General features: G+C 40.8%; 2 protein-coding genes across 3 annotated transcripts in view; one reads left to right on the top strand and one right to left on the bottom strand.

Annotated features, from left to right (window-relative positions):
• Positions 1-20172, top strand: part of LOC111731293 (serine/arginine repetitive matrix protein 1-like) — a 461631-nt gene that overhangs the window by 37075 nt on the left and 404384 nt on the right. The window lies entirely within an intron of this gene.
• PTER (phosphotriesterase related) overlaps positions 1-20172 on the bottom strand; it is a 55068-nt gene that overhangs the window by 23682 nt on the left and 11214 nt on the right. Inside the window, exon 2 of the mRNA XM_023522883.1 lies at positions 491-1011. Within this exon, the coding sequence (XP_023378651.1) occupies positions 491-972 (482 nt within the window). The 5' untranslated portion in view covers positions 973-1011. The remainder of the gene's footprint in view (positions 1-490; positions 1012-20172) is intronic.

The raw sequence follows: 20172 nt of genomic DNA, 5'->3' as shown, positions 1-20172 counted from the left end.
CTGTGCCCATTCTCACTGAAGATATTATGACAAAAATAGGGGACTGGATCTTCTCCCACCCCTCCTGTTTTGTAAAAGGCAAAGGAAACATATTTGCAAATGTGCCAAGTCTCTGCCTGCCAAGTTTCACCCTACAGTGAATTTTTATTGCTGGTTCTTATAAAATCCAGAAAGAAAACTGAGGTTGCATAACTGAAGCTTATCGTGGAAAACGAAGGTTTACAAACAGATTGAGGCCCCGCCACTGAGCACAGACGTGACATATATGAATCCAAGTATTAAGATGTCGAGTTTTGCAGTGACCAGTACCTCAAGCTCTCCTTCCTTGACACTTTTTCTTTATGAAATGAAATGTTCCTAATTTGGATCTCAGTGGGCAGATGTCTTTGCTAGCTAGCGAATTTCTGTAGTATGCTCAGCTACCTCTGAGCCAGTGACATTGCCAAATGCAGAGGACACGTGGGGATAATGCAACATCTGAAGTTCTGGCTATTTTGAAACGTACACACAAATCCTGTCAAAGATCGTCGGGCGTTTTACCTGCTCCACCGACATGGCTCTGGTCTCAGAAGTGTGAGTTGCATCCACGTAAAACCCAGCTCCAGATATGATGTGAATGCCCGTCTCTTCCGCCAGCCGCTTCAAAGTCTGCACGTCGCGGCTGATCCCAGTGGTCGTGTTCTCCACCAAGGCCCCTCCACCTTTGGCTTTAAAATACAACAGTTCTTCCTTGATGGCTTCCGTCTCCTGATTCAGCTGAAGATTCTCTTTATGGGAGTAAGGGTTTTTCTGAATCCAAAACAAATTTTTCATCATAATAGGCTCCCGAGAGAGAGCTTCATGAGATGGAGGCGGTGGGTGGTAAGAGCAGTTAAAGGTCATTGTCAGATGTTCGTGGGTCAGGGTGCGGCCCAGTTTGTTCGGCTCCACCAGCCCCAAGACAGTCTGGACTTTGCCACTTAAGGGAGACATTTCTGATGGCACCAGAAGATTCTTTAGAAAGAGTGTTTTCTGGGAGAAAAAAAAACAATAATCAGAAAATTTCACACACACATAAATTCTTTCCATAGGGGGGTGGGAGGCTGTGAATGCATGCCTGTGTAAGAAAGAATCAATGGAACTAGAGATACGATCTCACTTATCATTCTGCCAAAGTCAGAGTCTGTCCCTTGTTAATCGTGTAAGTTCACTGCAGCTCTAAGTGACATGCATGGTGTTAAATGTCCCCAACCACTTCCACTGGGACTCCTCTGCCTGATTAAATCCCAGCCTCATCTACTGGAAATATTTCTTGATATTCGGTTCACATTTTTCTTTTGCTTAATTTTATCTCATTAGTCATAGCTATGCTTCCTTGATAATCCAACAATAATCTCTATTAAAAATATTCTGCATGATCAATAACTTATATCAAAACCAGCCATGTATCAGAACTGTTTCATTTATTATTTTTCAGCTAAATTAAATATACTGGGGCTTCTGATGATTCCATTCTTCATTTACCATCCAACTGAACAAACTTTTGAGAAGGTCCACCACATGCCAGAAATTGGCGATAGGAAGAAGAATAAGACAAAATCTCTGACCTTGATGATTTCACAGATTATTCCCCACAGAACAACTTGAGGGAGCACACCTGGTTTTAATAATGAAAAAAAGAAAAGCCAAAAAAAAAAAAAACAAAAAAACAAACCTCTCTATTCTAGATGTTTTATTTTGTCTAGGGCACACTTCAAAAATAAAAGCAAAAACTCTTAGTTATGAAAGCAACTATGATTTGTTGAAATTGAATCTTCTATCTCTAAAAATAGTAAATACTTCTCTATTTATCCTCTGTTTCATTTGTAACACAAATTAAGTTTTCACCAAGTTTCCCTCAGTAACAGCAAGAAACCCCGATTCCAGCACTTGCATTTGAAAGTACCTTTCTGAAATAAAGGAATCTCACCCAGAAAGAAAAAGACACTACTGTAGGTGGCCAAGAACAAAACCAGCACCAGAAAGGGTGCTCCTTCCACACCGAGCTCCAGCCAGACACATTCAGAGGACAATGAAAAAAACTGCCTGGGAAAGTGCCTTTGGAGGCTCTCTCAGACTATTCCTTGAAAAGACAGTCTGAAATCACTTTTCCCCACATCCCTTTGAAGGCCTTCTCTGACTTTCTGAGCATCAGTTTTCCCATCTGTATGTCAGAATAACAATTTACATTTTCTAGGCTTTCATAAGAATTCAGTTAGATACCGCAGATAAAAAAAAAAAAAAAACCCGTTAAAGTGCTTGGCACATAGCAGACGTTCCACAAACAGTAGTTCTGCTATGCTTGTTGTGGGAACTACTACGTGTCTCCCAGGTTATTTCTTTTCAAAGGGAGTGGTTGATTAGAGAGATCATTTGGGGGAGCCTGGGTATAGGACAAATTCGTCATGAGCAAAGTGTATACCTAAAGCAAGATGAAAACAAGTCGGGGTTGGAGAAAAGGGAGCACTGAGTTAAAGGCCAGTTTACATCAAGCCTCTGCTATTGTCTGGAACTCAGGTGTGTGATGCATATTGGCTCACGATGTGTTAATGATCGATTTAGACTGCTGAACAGAGAACTTTTGGACTTGTAGCTAGCATGGCTGTTTGTTTTTGGTTGATAGCACTCTTTGGCAAGCCAAGCGTCCAACATCTAAATAATTCACATGGTGGCCGTGGTGGAAGAAGATGGCCTCTGTTTAGAGAATCACTGTGTAGCTGCCAGTCGCTGTACACACAGGGCAATACTTTTCACTAGTGGTGTCCAGGAACGGACTCTTCACTGTGACTGAGAGCAAGGACTGCGTAGCTAACTCCTTCTTTGGTTGATGCTCTCACAGTACCCATAATAATTGATTCAGTCTTTGATGGGGCTTCATCTGCTCTTTCCTTCCTTCTGGGTGATGGTCTTACAGATGTGTTTCTGGAGAGTCACCGGGGGCCAGAAACTTGGACAAACTGGCAAAACACTATCTCTTTTACTACAAAAGTACCCAACTGCCTATTTAATTGACATACATTTGAAAGAGCAGTGTCGCTGTGAGTCTTCACGCGAAAAAAAAAAAATCATTTAAGAAATGTCACGTCTTCTGGGAAATCCCTCTAAATGCTCGTGGGCAGAACTAGTGGGGTGCTCCCTGTGATCACACACAATGCAACCCCTACTTAAAGGATAAGAAAAGACTGAAGAACACACTGTAGGCAACACGGGTCTAACCTGGAATGCTCTGGTAGTGGGATGGAATATGTTGGTAGAGCTCGGGGTTCCTCCGCGGCTTGGGGAGCATACACGGTCCACACTTAGTCTGGAAGGTGCTTTCACTCTGCAGCTGGGGGCTGTGAATGGCCTGCCCCCCACAGGGACGAGGGTTCAAAGAACGTGGAAGACAGTGATGGACAGTGAGTGCTGCCTGGCAGAACTCCCAGAAAAAAAAGCAGGCTCCGAGCATTTTGCAGGAAATCCATGAGAAGCTTTTCAGCGTTAGCACACACAGAAGGTGGTGGGAAAAGGGATAACTATGGGCACTGTGAACACACTCGTCAAAGCTTTGTCGTACTTCAGAGGTGGAATCGGAGCAATCGAGAGACTGAGGACGGTCCTCAAGCTACAGCCCGGTCACAGGAAAAACCATTCGAATTCCCAAGGGTGCAGAATCAAAAAAAGAACATAGAACTTTGAAGGGGAAAAGAAAAACAAAAGAAGAAAATCAGAGAACAGTATTACAGCACGGAGCTAGAAACCAGAGACAATACGTGGTATTTGTCATTTTTGAACATGCGCGCACGAATTCACTTTTTACAAAACATAGAGCGAATTTGCCAAATCGTTGGCGATTTGGTGGTGGGAGGACAAACTAGGGGCAACTTTAGTTTCACCGAGATGTTGCCACAGCCATTTCATCCCGGCCATCATGCTGAAGACTTTTGTCTACCGAGGCTGACTATCCATCTCGGTTACACTGGACATCTCAGAGGGTGGGACTTCCTAGATATTTTACATGTGAATGAGTGGAATGTCTCTTCAATGCAGAATACTGTCCTCCCTGTGTCACGGACTTATGTCCCTTTCCTGCCCCTGCCGCGTTCAGTCCCGGACCTGGCTGAAGGTCCCTCTTTACAATGTTTGCTGCAGTGGTCGAATGGGCAAGTCGGTGTTTGCTGAGCTGACTTCCGGTTCACTTCCCTACCAACTGCGTTAGCTGTGTGATCCTCACAACGCAGCCCTCAGTCCACTTCGCTCACGGTTTCTTCTTTCCCTGATCAAACCCTGACTAATAAACAATGGGAAGGCATGGGGAGGAGCTACGACCTGAATAACCCTTTGGAGAAGGGACAGAACAAGGGTCGGATGGGTGTTGCTCGGCTGGCGTGTGACAGCCTGGTCTGAGATGACAGCGGTGGAGATAGTGAGGAAATGGAAGTAGTCAGAGGAACAGCCGGTGGCATTTTCTAACTGGACCTGCTGGTGCCATAACATAAAGTTTCCCCCCAGTAAGTAGACTTCTAAGAAAAAAGTGCCGGCCGGTGCGAATGTGCGAGTGCTTCTATTTTTTTATGGGTTACTTCACAGAGTGGTGGTATTCTATGAACACCGCCCTTAAAACCGACGTCGGATTTGTGACCCAAATATTTTAAAAACCACGTAATATTTTTTTAAAGCTCGTTTGAATACTCCCCCCATGTGCAGGTTCAAGCCTGTGGCATGCCTTCTCTCAAATGGCATTGGCTCAATGGCCAAAGGACGGTGACACATGACCGCGTTTCCCTTGCCCAGATACTTACGTGGCTCTACTGCATGGAGATTTATAACTTTTCATATTAAACGTTGTCCAAAAAGTCAGTAACCACACCGGATAAAGAGAAAGAAATCCAGCCACTTCAGTGCACTGAGCAACAGTGGGACCTGGCTAGTTCTTCCAACTGTGAAGAACTATAAAACCGCTCAGAGATATAAATGAGCAGCTTGTATCTTGTATTCAGAGGAAACTGTCGGGTTTCATTCCCAAGCTTTTTTTTTTTTTTCTATTTGACTAAGGAAGTGAGAGATAACAGCCTGGGGATATTTCCAAATTCCAGGTGGTGGCAGAGATGTACCCAGGAAGTGACACTCCTGGAAAAAGGCTTTCACAGAGGGGTCTGCCTGTCCGGGGGAGGTGCCCTCTTCCGGGCCAGCTCGAGCCTTCCCTGTCCTGCGCTCCTTGACGAGACCAGTTCACCTAAACTGATAAGTCACTTAAATCATTTTTAATGTCAGAAATCACTGACATTAAATTGGGCTGCTCAGTTGAAGACATTGGGCTTGTGGCTTAAGTGGCTCTTTAGTCAAACCCTGTGCTAACTGGCCAGCCCTTCAGGTCACACACACTCTGATCAATCGTACTAGCCATGCACCGCATAACCACGTTTCGGTCAGCAGTGGGCCCCATACACGACAGCGGTCTCATAAGATGGTAATGGAACTGGAAGATTCCTGTCACCTGGTGACGTTACAGCCGCCCTAGTGTGGTGGTGCAACACGTCACTCGGGTTTGAGGGGACGCCGTTGCAAAGCCGCTGCATAGAAGTGTGGCACACCAAGTTACATGGAGTAAGAATACTTGATAATAAGTGACTGCGATACCGGCTTATCTCTTTACTGTATTTTTTCATCGTTATTTTAGAGTGTGTTCTTGCTACTTAATTTTTTTTTTTTTTTAAGTATGCTGTAAAACAGTGCCATGCGATGCTGGCAGTGGCCTCACACATCCCGCGTTGGCCGCGTTTCTCGATCGCATCATTTCTCTTGTGCTTGATGGCATCGCGTGTTGTTTTGTGCAGTAATGTGCCGTGCAGGCCGGTGGCCTGGGAGTGACAGGCTGTGCCACACAGCCGAGGTGTGCAGTGGGTCGGACCATCTAGGCTTGTGTAAGTGCACTCGATGACGTTCACGTAACACTGAAATTGTCCTAACGTCGCATTTCTCAGAAGGTATCCCTGTCGCAAAGTGGTTCATGACTGTACTGGCTTCTTGACTGTATCTGTTTAGTCAACAAACTGAAAATACTTTCTCCTTAATAAAAAGAAAGGGCGAAAAGGAGGAGGAGGGGAAGGAAAGAGAGCGAGGGCGGGGGAGGGAAAACCCACTGTCTCTACTCAGCATTACTCACCGCCTGTCGCAGTAACATCTGAGAGCTGGGACAAGCGCAGTGCTGTCAGAACGCTGTCTGCAGGACTGACCTTTATGTTTTCCTTCACTTGGAAAACTGAGATCTAGCTCCGCTCATTCTCAGAAGAAATTTGCACACTCAGTACTGTGAGAATGTTTAACGTACATTTCTCGATTTTGCTACTCACATCTAATCCTGGGAGCGAAATACATACCGAGTTACTCAGCACAGCAGTGACAACCTCTTTTTCTTCGTAAAGAACTCTCCACTCTGAAGTTATTTCTCAGCTTTAACTGTAAAGAATGTTCTTTTCCATGGATTCTGAGCAGTAGGCTGTCTCCTATTCTGAGCAAATTACATAGCTGGCCCTTAACTGTCCTTGGTCATCAAAGAGCTTATTACTTTTAATTCCTGTAAAATCCCAAATTAATGTTTTAAACATATAAAATATCTATATTCCTTACACGATTTCATTTGGAAGGCTGTTCTTGAGGGGGCTTGGTTTAGTTGGAAGAACAGTAGGTTTGTAGTCAGGTTTGGCCCTTCTGCTAAATAGCCGTGTGACTTTGGGCAAGTCACTTAACCATTCTGAGCCTGTTTTATCATTTTGTAAATGAAGGGATTGGACCAGATGACTTCCGGATGACAGCCATGCTTCTGTAATGCTTTTTAACTTGAAATGGATAGTACTGACTTTCTGTTGGTCATCAACTATCAACAAAGGCTATACTTTAAGAACAGTTTTCAAAATGCATATTTTATATACATGTACATATGTACATGTCCAGGTAATGAGAGAATGAATTTCATTCATTAACTATCGTGAAGGCTGTACTAAAAGAATGGCTTTTAACATGTATATTCTATATACATGTGGATACACACCTACATGTACATGAGAGGGAGGGGGGAGAGGGAGAGAGAGGAGAGAGAGAGAGAGAGAGAGAGAGAGAGAGAGAGAGAGAGAGAGAAGCAGACATTATGTGAATTTAAGTTTTAGATTCTTTGAAGTTTAAATGAGAACTCTAGGTGGGCGAGTAACCCTGAACTTGGGAGTCCTTGCTCCAATGCTTCCCAGCTGTGCGATTGTAGAAAATTTCAAAACTTAAAATGAGTTAATTTCCTCATTTGAAAACTGGTGTAATATCTACTGCATAAGATTTGGAATGAAAAACAAGCAAAATGATACATAAAAGCAGTCTCTACATTATAAATGTTCGGAATTACTACACACTAAACTTTGAATCATTTTCCAAATACTTGCTGAGTACCCTTTGGCAAATGAACCTAAACTTGTCCTTTAGAAGAAAAACTACCGATAAGTGGATGAAGTTTCTGAATCAAACGGAGGCTCTAATTTTGCTTATAAATTAATTCTTTTATATGAGGCCTGCGGTTATTAAAACCAGATTGACTGTTAGGATTGACATCGCAACTCATTAGGCTTTTGGAAATGACCCACGGAAGTGATTATCGCTATAGGAGGTCCTGGTTATCCGTGGATAACTGAGACTGGAGATGCCTTTTTAAAAGAATGCATACAGTGCATTCATACAGTGCGTTAGCTGGTCTCCCTGGATGGCTTTGAGTGAACTGTGCCTTCCAACATTTACATCCTTGGGCAGCCCCCTTCCACGCTGAAACTGAGCGGGCCTGTGGCTCACTTTAACCAATAGAAGGTGGCAGAAGTGATGCTCTATGCCAGTTTGGGACTCAAATCTTTGTAAATAGCTTCTGCTTTTGTGCTTTGGAAAATCTTGGGATGCAGTGTAGGAAGTCTGGAGAAGGAGAGACCATGAGAACACATAGAGAAACAGAGAGTCTCCCAGTTACCCTAGGGTGCTCACTGAACTCAGCCTGGTAAAAGGATCAGAAAACTGAGTTAGAGCAAACTTTCTAACCCAGCCTAGAAATCCACATAACTGCACGCCCAGCTATAGTCAATCCAGCAGAGTCTGGCCGATCTGCAGAATTATGGGGGATAACCAATGGTTGTTGTTTAAAACTGGTATTTTAGAGATGGTTTGTTACACAGCAAGAGATAACCAGAATGTGTGGAGACCAGCATTGAATAATCAGCTGCACTTACAGGACTTGAGGTTTCAAGTTAGAAAAATAAAATAAATCTTACAAAAATTAGTCAAAGAGCCAAAAGTTTCATTATAAAATGAATAAAGTAAGATTTACTATAAATCTGAAGTTTCAATAAGATTAAAATTTTCCTTTTTTTTGTTATTGACGTTTGCTAGTGAAATGGGTATGTCACATGTAGAACCAGACTCTAAATGCCATTGGATTAAAATATCCTACAAATAATTACTTTTTCTTTTATATACAAACAAATGTCACAGTCTAGTTTAAATTACATGTTCTTAGTGATTAATGAAGAGAGCAGTGGCTACATACATAAAATTCTCATGCCTACAAACAAAACCTGAAGCATGATGTATTTTTTAAAAAATAATTTCCAGAAGCTATAACATAATGAGATACCATCCAAATTCCACATAACTGTCCAAATGTCCAAATATCAAGTAATGAAGATTTTATTTGGAATTAATGCTTCCAGATAAACCCCAGCTTGATGTCGGTTTTGTGTGAACAGTGCTAAGAAATAAAAATATTTAAAATGTACAACACATTTAAGGAACTTGCACTTGAAACACAGGAAGCATCAAATAACCATCTGGAATTTTTCACGAATAGAAATCTAGGTTCACGCTTCCGGAAAAAAACTGTCTATTTAAATGGCAACTTAGTCCTAAAAGTTAACAGAAGTGGTCACGTTGTGGGGACCCAACAGAAAGCATCACTTGGGGAACACTTAAGACTAATATAATATTGTCAATTATGAATTTTAAAAAAAATCCAGCTGGTTCACTGATTGGTTTGTGAAGATAAGCAAGACCACAGTGAAGGCGGTGATCCGCCTTCAACATTGGCAAAAATGCGCATTTGCCCAACTTTTCCGAAAAGCAGTTTAGCAGTATGCATATAGAGTCCTGAAACGTTACTTTCCCAGTCTATCTTAAGGCAATACTTAGACACGTGTAAGAAATATTAATACACAAAGTTTCATTATGGCATTATTTAGAATAGAGACCAAAATAGCCTAAAATATGTGACTGCTTACATATATGATGGGACATTACGCAAACATTAAACTAATATTTTCAAAAACGATTTAATGACAGAGGAAAATGCCCTTATTATAACATGAGAAAAATCAATTATTATAAACTTATGGAGAGTGTATGTATCTACATATATGTAGAGCTTAAGTAGAAATTTTTTAAATGTTATGTGTGTCTTTGGGTAGAAAAAGGAGCAAAGATAAATACTTCTTTCTTTCAATGCAATTTAATGTATTTTCACTTTTTATGTTTATCTATTTCATTTATAATTAGTAAAAGGGACTAAAATGGGAAAAGCTCAGTGTAACCAGCATAAACCTATTTGATGTTCATACCAATGTCACATGTAAAATAGATGTTGAACCCTCCAACTAAAATACACGGACAGGCAAAGATTTATGAACTCCAGAGCTATTTCCAATCCTTCTTTATCGGCACAGAATTGCTAATTTGCCAGTTATGCCCAAGATTTGATATTGTTTGTGTGCAAATATTTCTGATCAAACTACACATCTTTGTAGTGGCTGTGGTTCTCTTTGATTAAATTCAAGCTGTTTGACGGAGCCCTTCATGGACTGATCTAGACTCCCGTGGAAGTCCCGGGGCAGTGAGAATTCTAGCAAAGGATCAGCAGCCCGAGAAATATTTACCACAGTCAAACCACACAAGGACCAAGCTTCCCCTATCAAATACACTCCTGTGTGGGGTTAGGTATGTAGATGGGGGTTGTCAAGAAGACATTTCAGAGGAAGGTGTCAGAAATTATAAAGTATGGGTCATCATTTATTTAATAGGTGAAAAAAAAGTATCAAAGAAAATAAATTTTAAATACAAATAGACCGCATAAGGACAAAACCATAAGAACTTTTTTTTCACAAGTGTTAACAGCCTCTGACAAGTTATCAGAAAAACAGTTATCATAGATTCAGTAAATATTTATTGGGCATCCCTTAAGTGTAAGACCCGCTGCTAGGCAGCGAGGGCCTATGGGAGATACAAAGATAAATGAGAGAGAACCCCCACCCTCATTTGGAGGCTGGGAGCCAATAATGGTGCCTTTCAGTCAGTAAACTATCATTTACCAAGCTCTTACCATGTCTCAGGTGCCACTCAAAGCATTTTATATTTATCTCACATGCAGCTAGGTTGATATTATCTGAGGAAACTTAGGCCAAGAAAAGTGAAGAAACTTGTCTAGAGTCACAGAGCTGGAATGCTGCAATTTGAGCCTGGGTCTGCTTAGAGCATGCCGAATATTGATGATGAGCAGCACTTCACAGAGACTTCTGTTGAGATTAAATCAGACCAGTTTAGCCTACGATTACGACAGTAGCCACCTTATCGGGTAGTTACTACGTGCCAAGCACAGCCCACGGCGACTCGTAGAGGTCACCATATTTAGTCCTCGGACAGAATCTGGTGGTCTGCAATCTCTGCCTCTTCTCTGACACTACCTCTACCCAACTACCCATGTAATAAAATAACCCAAGTTTCATCCAAGACTCCTGCCTCACTCACACGTACTCGGTTTCTAAATGTGACACATCCCAACACTTTCAGAGCATTTACATCGTCTTTCCCTCTTCATCGTCATAGCCACTGGGTTGGAACCACCATCGTCTGTCAGATGGATCAGAGTAAGGCCTTCCAACCCGGACCCATGCCTTTCTCACCATGCGTACACAGTGCTCTTTCTAAAACACAGATCCAGACATGTCTCTTGCATGGTCCTCCTCCCAACCTTGAGAAACAAATCTGACCTTGAAGCCTGCTGGTGCCCCCGAACCCCCTGAACTCCCCCTGTCCTTCTCTGGACTCAACATGTCTGCACTGGTCTCAGGTCTTTGAATGTGTTTCTGCCTCTTTTGTTCTGAGCTTACAAACCCAACTCACTCCCACTCTGCCCCCGCAACCCTTTTGCTCAAGCAATCTGGGTAAGATGCTGGTTCTAGGCTTTCTCCCAGCACTTCAAATTTAACCTTAAAACTTACCTCTTAGACTATTGTCTTTCTCCATTATATTTTGAGCTCCTTAAGGGCAGAGTCACTGTCTGGCCTCTCAGCCCCCAACCCCGTGCAGTGCCCGGCACATAGTGGATGCTTAATTAACACCGATGTGCCTGCTTGTTTTAATCCAGCTTTATTCCACAAAGAATTTGAGGTCACTCGCACAAAAGACTCATACAGCGAAGAAAACAAATACTAAAAACAGGAGCAAGGAAATGAGAATTGGAAGAAGAATCAGGACCAGGAAGGAAGAACAGGTTAGCAGTTATTAGCAAAGGGCTAAAAAAATTGTCCTGCAATATGTATTTAATATATTTCTGACCATAGATAATTCTGAGATCGTAACACACCCCTTTTATGGCATATCGCATTATTTCTCTAAGTCAAAGCAGCTGAAAATTATTAAAAACCCTGGAAAATATTTTCCCAAAAGTTTCTGGGCTATGGATTTTGAAGGCATTTTACAGCTCTCCTGTATCTTCATCCTCCAAGCTCTCAGATGACAGTAAACCTGCCATTTTAGATTATTCTTCTGCACCCAACACAATACCACATAGGAATACAAATACTTTTTATTATTTTTTATTATTTTTTATTTACTTATTATGTTGTTTGCTTATTTCATATTTACTTATTATATAAGAATAAGACTCCTGAACATATAAAAACAACAGCAAAAGGCTTTATCTTCAAGGTTATTTCCTATCTGAATTGGTAGGGGCCAATTATAAATCAGAAACTAAAAATACTTAGTAAAATTACTACTTAGCAGGAGCCATTCATTTACTGGAGTAACGCTGGATAATGGCTCTTAGGTTAATTTTTTAACTGTATAGACTATCCCCACAAATTTCTTTCTAAGGCAGTTAAAATTTTAAACTCTCTTCCTTGAATCACAGAGAGCATTTCAGTTGCCCAAATCACTATGTATCTAAAAGTTATTTCCCACAAAATCATCTCAGGTTCTCTATTTTGAAGACCACACAGTAGACCATCTTTGAAAAATCTTGACTTTCACTCTCGTGCTTGACTAACTTAGTGTTTAAAAGAATCAGTGCCATGTATCTGCTTTTAGATTGTCAGGCCTACCCCGTTTGGTGTAAAAAATGGTGGTCATGCAGAAAAACGACCGAGAGTCACTGTAGAGAAATCTAGAACCTCTTCCATCCTGCATCTGGTCCTCTTTGACTTGTTCTACGGACTGCCACACAGGCTCTGCTGCCTACCTGGATGCCTATATGAGAAATGCCAGCCACGCTCAATGAAGATGAGTCTCACGTATAACTAGCTTTCGTTCTGATAACCACGTTAATTCCATGCACACACGGAGAAGCACCAACTCCGAGCTATGTCAGCAATCGGCAAGAAGCAGGTGTTTAGTAGGTGTCTGTTTGACCAATGAACAGTTTTCCTTCTGCCCACCCTTCATATCCACATGACGGAACATCCTCTCAGCCAAAAGCAATCTGATGTTTTCATGAGCATCTTGGCCTCTTTATAGGCTTGTGACCAGCTACTGTTATTCTTTTTGACATATTAAGAAAAGCTGCCTTGATTTATGAGTTTAAGGGCAATAGCATGAGCCTTAAATTCTCAGAGCATAAGTAAGGCAACATAAAGAAGTCAGATTTCACCTGAATACATTTCAGTTCAGTGTGACAGTTACCTGTCGAGGACCTGCTATGTCCGAAGGAGGATACTATGGGAAACGAAGATGAAAGAGAAACAATCTTGCCCCAGGAAGCTGAAGAGCCCCCCTCCCCCACCCAGCCCTGTACCCCCTGGTACATGATGAGCATTCAATGCAGGATTGATATTTTTTATATATTATTGGGACACCTATATATAAAACAGTGCAGTAAACATTAGAAAAGAGGTCCAAAGCGAGTGCTCGGGGGATTTGTGTTTGGACATTCACCAATACTGGAGGGACTGGGAAGGCTTCCTGGAGGAGGCAGCGTTTAGGCTAGGCCACAGAACATTAAGGGGATTTTCACAAGCAGGCATTCTGGTGGCATGAACAAGGAAGGGCATGTTTGAGGGTTTGTAAGCCGTCTGTAGAGGCTCAGGTTGTGGGGCAGGTCTGTGGTGGAAAACACTGACTCATAGGCTGGCCCCAGGGGATGAGACCTGAATTTGGATGGTAGTTATATGGGCGGTGTGAGGCCGAATGCCGGGGATGTGAGACCAGGAGATGAGTTAGGAAACTAAAGTGCTTTTCGTGGTTCCTCAGGGATTGTTCTAGGGCATAGGAAGCCTGGAAGTATAGTCTCCTTTCTCCCCCCCGCCACCCCCAACTTATAAAACTATTACAATGATAGCTGTATAAAGTACTTTTCACAATCAAAGTTTGAAAACAAAATTGGAAGGTCTCAAAAGTTAACTAAAATCAGCACGACTTGAATACATGTTGCCCTCTTAAATGCGTTATTTATGCATGGGAGAAAACGAAATCAAAATATTTACAATTAGAAAGTTCACAGTAATTGGACTCTGAACTCTCGAACTCACAACTATGACCACTGTTAATATCACACTGTAAGATTGTGTTTTCATAAAACTCTAACTGTACTGAAGCCCCAACTTCCTATATTGCTGGTTTCATTACCTTCAAGAGATTATGGAATTTTAAAGTATTATCTACAATAAGAATGCTATGTGTTTCTCAGAAGAGCATAAGGTACTCTATACACTTTAATTAAATTTCCTAATATCCTGTGAAGTAGGCGAGGGATCAGCAGAAGGTGAGTCACCAAAAAGTAACCAAGTAGAAGACTGAACCATAGGACATAGGACGAAATCCACTTTTATTATTATTGTTTCCATTTCACCACTGAGAAAATAGGGTTATGATTCAGACAAGCATGGTGGGCTTCCATTTCCACTGAAGGCAGAATACACTGCTGTAGGCTCTGCAAGCATCTCTTGGGAGGCCTTAAAAATAGTATAAAAACTGTGATCTCTCAGGTTTTCTCCTTTGAGAGTCAACCAACACTTATTAGGGAGCACCTAAAATGCGCACCAAAGAAAATATGTCACCCTTTTCTTGCAAAAGAACACAGGACAAACATCCCCATTTGTCATAATGTATAACCCCTTAGCTTTGATTGCCTGGTTCCTCAGTAGCTCGGCTGGGGTCTCCCCACAGCTTCCTTCTCCACACCCCCGAGCTTCAGGTCATGAGAGGTGAGTGGGCACCGGTGTTAAGGAGGTTGTATTGGGAGTAGAGCTGGTTCTGCTAAAGACACAGTGCAAATTGCAGGGCTGGACAGAACTGAAGAGTAGAAAACTGAACAGCCCCTACCCCTTGATTCTACCATTAGGATAGTAGACTCTAAAGCCAGCCTCTGAAAAAACAAACATACGGCAGTTACATGGCCTGGTTGATAAACCAACTCTACATTTTGTAAAGGAAATGAAAGGGTCCAAACCACTATACAAGACTACGACACCTTTCTCTCAACATAACCACCTCCCAACATCCTAGTGACACAGTCACGGCACCCAGGGAAGAAGAGACTCCAGTGTGAAAAAAAAAAAAATCATTAAAAAAATTAATGCTGTTGTTTTAAGTAATAATTTTGTATCACTGACATCTGAAAAACTGATAGAGATACAAATAATGAAATCCTATGGCAATATGTGGTTGTCAGATGATTACATCGACCCAGAATATGCTTAGAATTGTTTAGATGACCACAAAAATGAAAACACAAAATTGAAAATTTTGTTAAGAATTTGTGGATCTTCCAGCTTGAGAAAAATTGTTTTAAAATAGCATTTGTTAACGGAGCTAGAAAAGAAGGCAAGATAACAAATGTTGCTGAGTCCTGACACAGAAACCTCTTTTTGAGAGAGACCAGTATTTAATGTACTAAAAATAGTGAACAGCTTATTTTCACTCCTGAAAACTGATTTACTACAATGAGGTCATGGGCGAATCTGTAATAACTGCATGTGGCATAGAGCAATAATCACTCTTTCCCAGTCTGAGATGACAAAAACAAACAAACAAACAAACAAACAAACACATGCTCTAACAGAATTCTAAATTCTCCAGATTAAAAACCCTTGCAAAATTAGGAAAATTCCCTACAGCCAAATATATTTTTAACTAAGTACCAGTCATGTAGATGCATTTCTATATAAAGAGGATATAATTTCCTGTATATTTTTCCATGAAAAATAAGGTGCCTTAAAAGATTTAGAAAGATTTGTCTGGCACTATATTTTAATCTGATATCTTAATCATTTCTATCACCTGCTTCCTAAGAATTCACAGAAAGCACATATTTTAAGTATTATTCAACATAACTATCTCTATTCTTGTATAATTATACAAAAGCTTCCTTTCATTGTAATTCTAACTGCACTTCCACAATATTACAGGTATACCAGAAGACTATAATTTTAATCTCTTCTTTGGATTAGTTTATATCTGCAACTTTAATAATGTTAATAAATTTCCTAAATTAAAAAAGAACATTTTTAAGTCACCTCATAAATCTGCTAAAACATGTCAAGTTATAGTACATCTAAATAAAGTATGGTTTTGAATTTAGATGAATGGTTTTCAAGTAGTAAAATAAACATATTTATTAAATAATATGGTACTTGTAATTAAAATAGGTAAGCCTTGATTCATGTTAAATGCTATTCGATCTCAGAATTTTTGAGCTGAAAGGGACTATGGAGATAGATTATTGAATTCAGTGACTTCATTTTTGCATGCAAACATTGAGTCCCTGATCATTCGAAGGCCTGATAGCCCAAATTGGAACCCAGTCTCCCAACTCGTCAGGCAAATGTTTGTTTTCTAAATTTTTTTTTTACTTAACCATGGAGATATTTACTATAAACATCACGTAAGTCATCCTGGTGTCCATTAATGTGACACCAGGCGGCATCACTCATTGACCTAAGGAAGAGGCTACGATTATCTAGGACCAGAAAAGCTAACGCCACCTCTGCTGTGCACTGGGTGACATGAAGCAAGCCATTTAATTGCACCGTGCTTTCCTTTTCTAATTACAAAAAATTACTTCAGTAATTTTGACTTCCCTCCTTAAATTGGTTGTTGCAAGAAGTGGTAATAAAAATAACTCTAAAGCATACAGCATATCTAAGTGAGAACTAAATACTTAATAACAAACAAAAAAAAAACTCATCTTCACTATATTTAAACCAAGGAGCAATAACCACTTCAAATCATAATTAAGAGGGAGTATCTATTATTTATTGTGTGTCCTTATAACATCTGAACAAGCTAATGCAGGGGTATATCTAACAAGTGTAGTCACTCCTAAATCATCCCAGTTTTCATAACCTGTCTTTACGTCGACCTAAGCCATATAGTAATTATCAGTTGAAAACAAACTAGAACTCTGTGACTTCTCAAGTGTACCATTCATTCCTAAACAGAAGTGTTCATGAACTACCCATGGCATTGCTAACAGAAACGGAAAATTGTACTGTGGACCCATTCTGTAACTAATATATGCAGAGCATAAACCCTGCCCAATACTATTCCCTAATAGTAAAACACAGTGTCCTGGGTGACGTGTAAAACTTTCCAGCTTGAGCTGACCTTTAAAAAACAAATAAAAACGTATCGACTGGATTCTCCTGAATAAGAAGTAGATCTTACAGTGGGGAGGGATGGGAAGAATGAATAAGTACGTTTTAAAAGTATCGTATAATACACATTTTTGAAGCAAAAAATAATACATACTGTACACAGAGAACAGTCTAAAAGAAAATAGCTAGAGATACTCATACAGGGCATTTCTAGGGGATGGAAATTTATTTTATTTTTCCTTTTTCTCCCTTGCGCTTGTCTGTTTTGTCTGACTTTGGACATGGATTAATTTTGTTGTATTTTTGAAAAGGTTACTTTTCATGGAAAAAAAATAATAATAATTTTAGTCTCTCGGATCGAGGGAGGTGAGGTACAATCATGTCCACTTTGAAAAGGAAACAAGAAGGCCTGAAATGTTACGTGATGGATTTGGGAGTTAGAGCCAGGGCTTTGGTTACTTAGAGGGGCAGCGGGGAGGGAGGAAGCAGGGGGCCACTGAGATGTGAGCTTTCACACCTAGTGAGGACGAAACAGCAGAGCTGTCACTGGTTTTACACAGCCCTCGGCTTACACTTGGCGTGCATTCCTTCCCCACAGTTTTCATTTCTGGGTTGCATGTCTCCGCCTTAAATTTAAACAAGCATTGCTTTCAGTGTTTAATTACAATTTAATGGAAATACTACTTGCATTCCAATTAGCTTTTCGTTTCCACATCGCGAAAGTGCATCCAAGTTATTGTGTCATTATAATCTCATGTTATAATGGCTTCATAATGCAAGTCCCTGTAGAGTTGAATTAGTAGTTTCCTATGGTAATCGCCCATCACTGTAATATCATAATCACATCGCACAGTCCCCACATGCTTCCAGCGCAATCATTTTGACATTGTAAGAGCATTTTAATAGTATTAGCATAGATTCTCCAGAGAAATCATCTGACTGTCACTGCATCACCATATAAGATTAATTGTGATGGAGCCACGTTGTTGTATGAAAGCTTTAAAAATATGGTGCTCGGCAGCAAAGCATTTCACGTCTCAAAAGGTCAGTGCGGTTTGCAGTCGAGTTCGCAGCGCAGTCTGTTCACCAATAGGTGTGAGGTTTTCGTTCTGGTTTGTTTTTCTGTTTGTCTGTTGGCTCAGGACTCAGGGCACAGTAATAAATTAAGGCCGGCCCCCTCTGGGTGTGGAAAGAAAAAGCAGACATGGTCACTGTCTTCAAGGAGTTTATAGTGTAATCAGATTTACAGCAAATGATATGCAGCATATAGGTATAAACACAATAAAGACTCTTAGGATCGGCCAAGTCCCATGAAGTTACTGGCGTCACCTAGATGCGAGAGCAACCAAGCCAGGTTTTCCTGCAGACGGACTGTTTGGTAAATCCCTAAAGGGTTAAACATGTGAAACGTAATGACTGTGTGGCAGAAATGGAGTGTGTGTCATCAGGGTTCATTCACTAACTCTGGGAAGAAGGAAGGCCACCGCAGACCTAGTAGAGGACACAGCCACAGCCCCGCCCAGTGCAGAGTGGAAGCCAGACCTCGTTCATTACCGCTAAGAGAAGACCAAGCAGAGAGCTAGCTGCTCTGGAAGCATCGGATCCAGAGCTGGAAAAAGGAAACTCCAGCTCAGAAAGGCACTGCCCAGCCCCCACTACACTCCCCCGCACCCCGCCCCCCGTGTGAGGCCACAGTGTAAAATGACTATGCTTTGTCCATGACAAATGGAACGCACTGCAGAGACTGGCAGGGTACTGTGTTTATTTGAGGGGCTTCTAATCCTCTGGTTTTCTCTGGGGACATCACAAGAGAATTGCAAAGGGATTATCCTAACTCTCAAGGCATTCACAGCAGAAGAATAGACAACTGGCAGTGTCTCTGGGACTATTAAAGGCTTGCTTGCCTTCTTGGTTATGGCAGATCGGTGCATTCTGGGGGTTACAGGCTGGGAGATCTTAGGGCTGCTCTGTGGCTTGGATTCCAAAAAGAAGTAATAACATTTTTTAAATTGGAACACAAAGAGGATAACGATATGCCCTCTAAGTGCTCACAGCTACTTTTACCAACAAGCTGCAGAGCAATATAAACTTATTGCATAAACAAAATGAGCTGTCCTTCCTTTAGAAGTTACTTTTAATTTCAAAGGTAAAGTCTGCAGCACTTGCTAGCCTAGTCTTTGAGTTCTGGTTTAGGGCATTCTCTGAAGTTAGACTCACACTTTCTGGCCTGTTCGGGGCCTGTTCTTCACAGCAGCTCATTTCATATATGTTGCACTATGAATTCATATCGAAACTTACTGTGATTACATTTGATTATCGGCTTTTATTATTTGCTCTGTTATTAGACATACTCACAGATTAAAATCCAAGAATTTGGAATGTTTGCATCCAAGACTAGTAACCATAAGAACAGAGATTTTGTTTAGTATGTAAAATATATCTTGATACTGCTTAGAAAAATAGCATAGTTCTCTCTTTTTCAAATGTATTAAAGTCTACAGACATCATTCCTGATACTATAGGTTAATGTTTCCTTGATACAAACAGTAGTCATTAGCTATAAAATATCTCGAGTGCCACCAAAAATAAATGTGAACTCACTATATTTCACAAAGGGAAGAATGCACACAGAGGAGACGACATAATGCTCTTATGAACATATCATTATTTTCCCAAGAGAAGGAAAAGCCAGAACTTCATATAAATATGACCAAAAAGTTGATATGCTAAAAGTGCATCTTTGGGCAACTCACCCCGTGAGCCCATCTTCTCATTAATAAAACAAAGGAGTTAAAAATCAGATCTCTAAAGTCCCTTCTAGATGCAAGTTCTACGACTCCGTGTGAAGAGGCATTAAATGACCACTAAATGCCCTCAGCATCATTCCTCCATCGGTTCACCTGGCTTAGATGTTAAATGAATGGGCATGTATGTGTCCTAGAAAGTCAGGCAGAACATTTCTATGCAAGGATTGTAAAGCCTATGGCTCTCTTCCTCTACACTAATTCTTTTTCTGGTCTCACCACAGGCAAACCGTACTCTATGAAACCACATGACAGTACGTACCTCATTCTCAACTTCCGATTATTACTAATAGATGGATATAATAAAGAATACCCAGAAGTTCCAGATTACTACTTATGTATTATCACTCTTTATACTATTACGAATCAGAGTACAATTGTGCACAATTAGGGTGGCTTCATTAGCCCTCAAATAAATAACGTTCACTGTGTAAACAAATGAAAACTCTTGGCTATTTGCCAAATAACAGCTAAAACAATCCATTTAA

Source organism: Pteropus vampyrus, unplaced genomic scaffold (genome assembly GCF_000151845.1).
Source record: "Pteropus vampyrus isolate Shadow unplaced genomic scaffold, Pvam_2.0 Scaffold359, whole genome shotgun sequence".
Taxonomy (NCBI): Eukaryota; Metazoa; Chordata; class Mammalia; order Chiroptera; family Pteropodidae; genus Pteropus; species Pteropus vampyrus.
The sequence above is the reverse complement of the archived record's forward strand: the minus strand, read 5'-3'. Positions and strand labels throughout refer to the sequence as shown.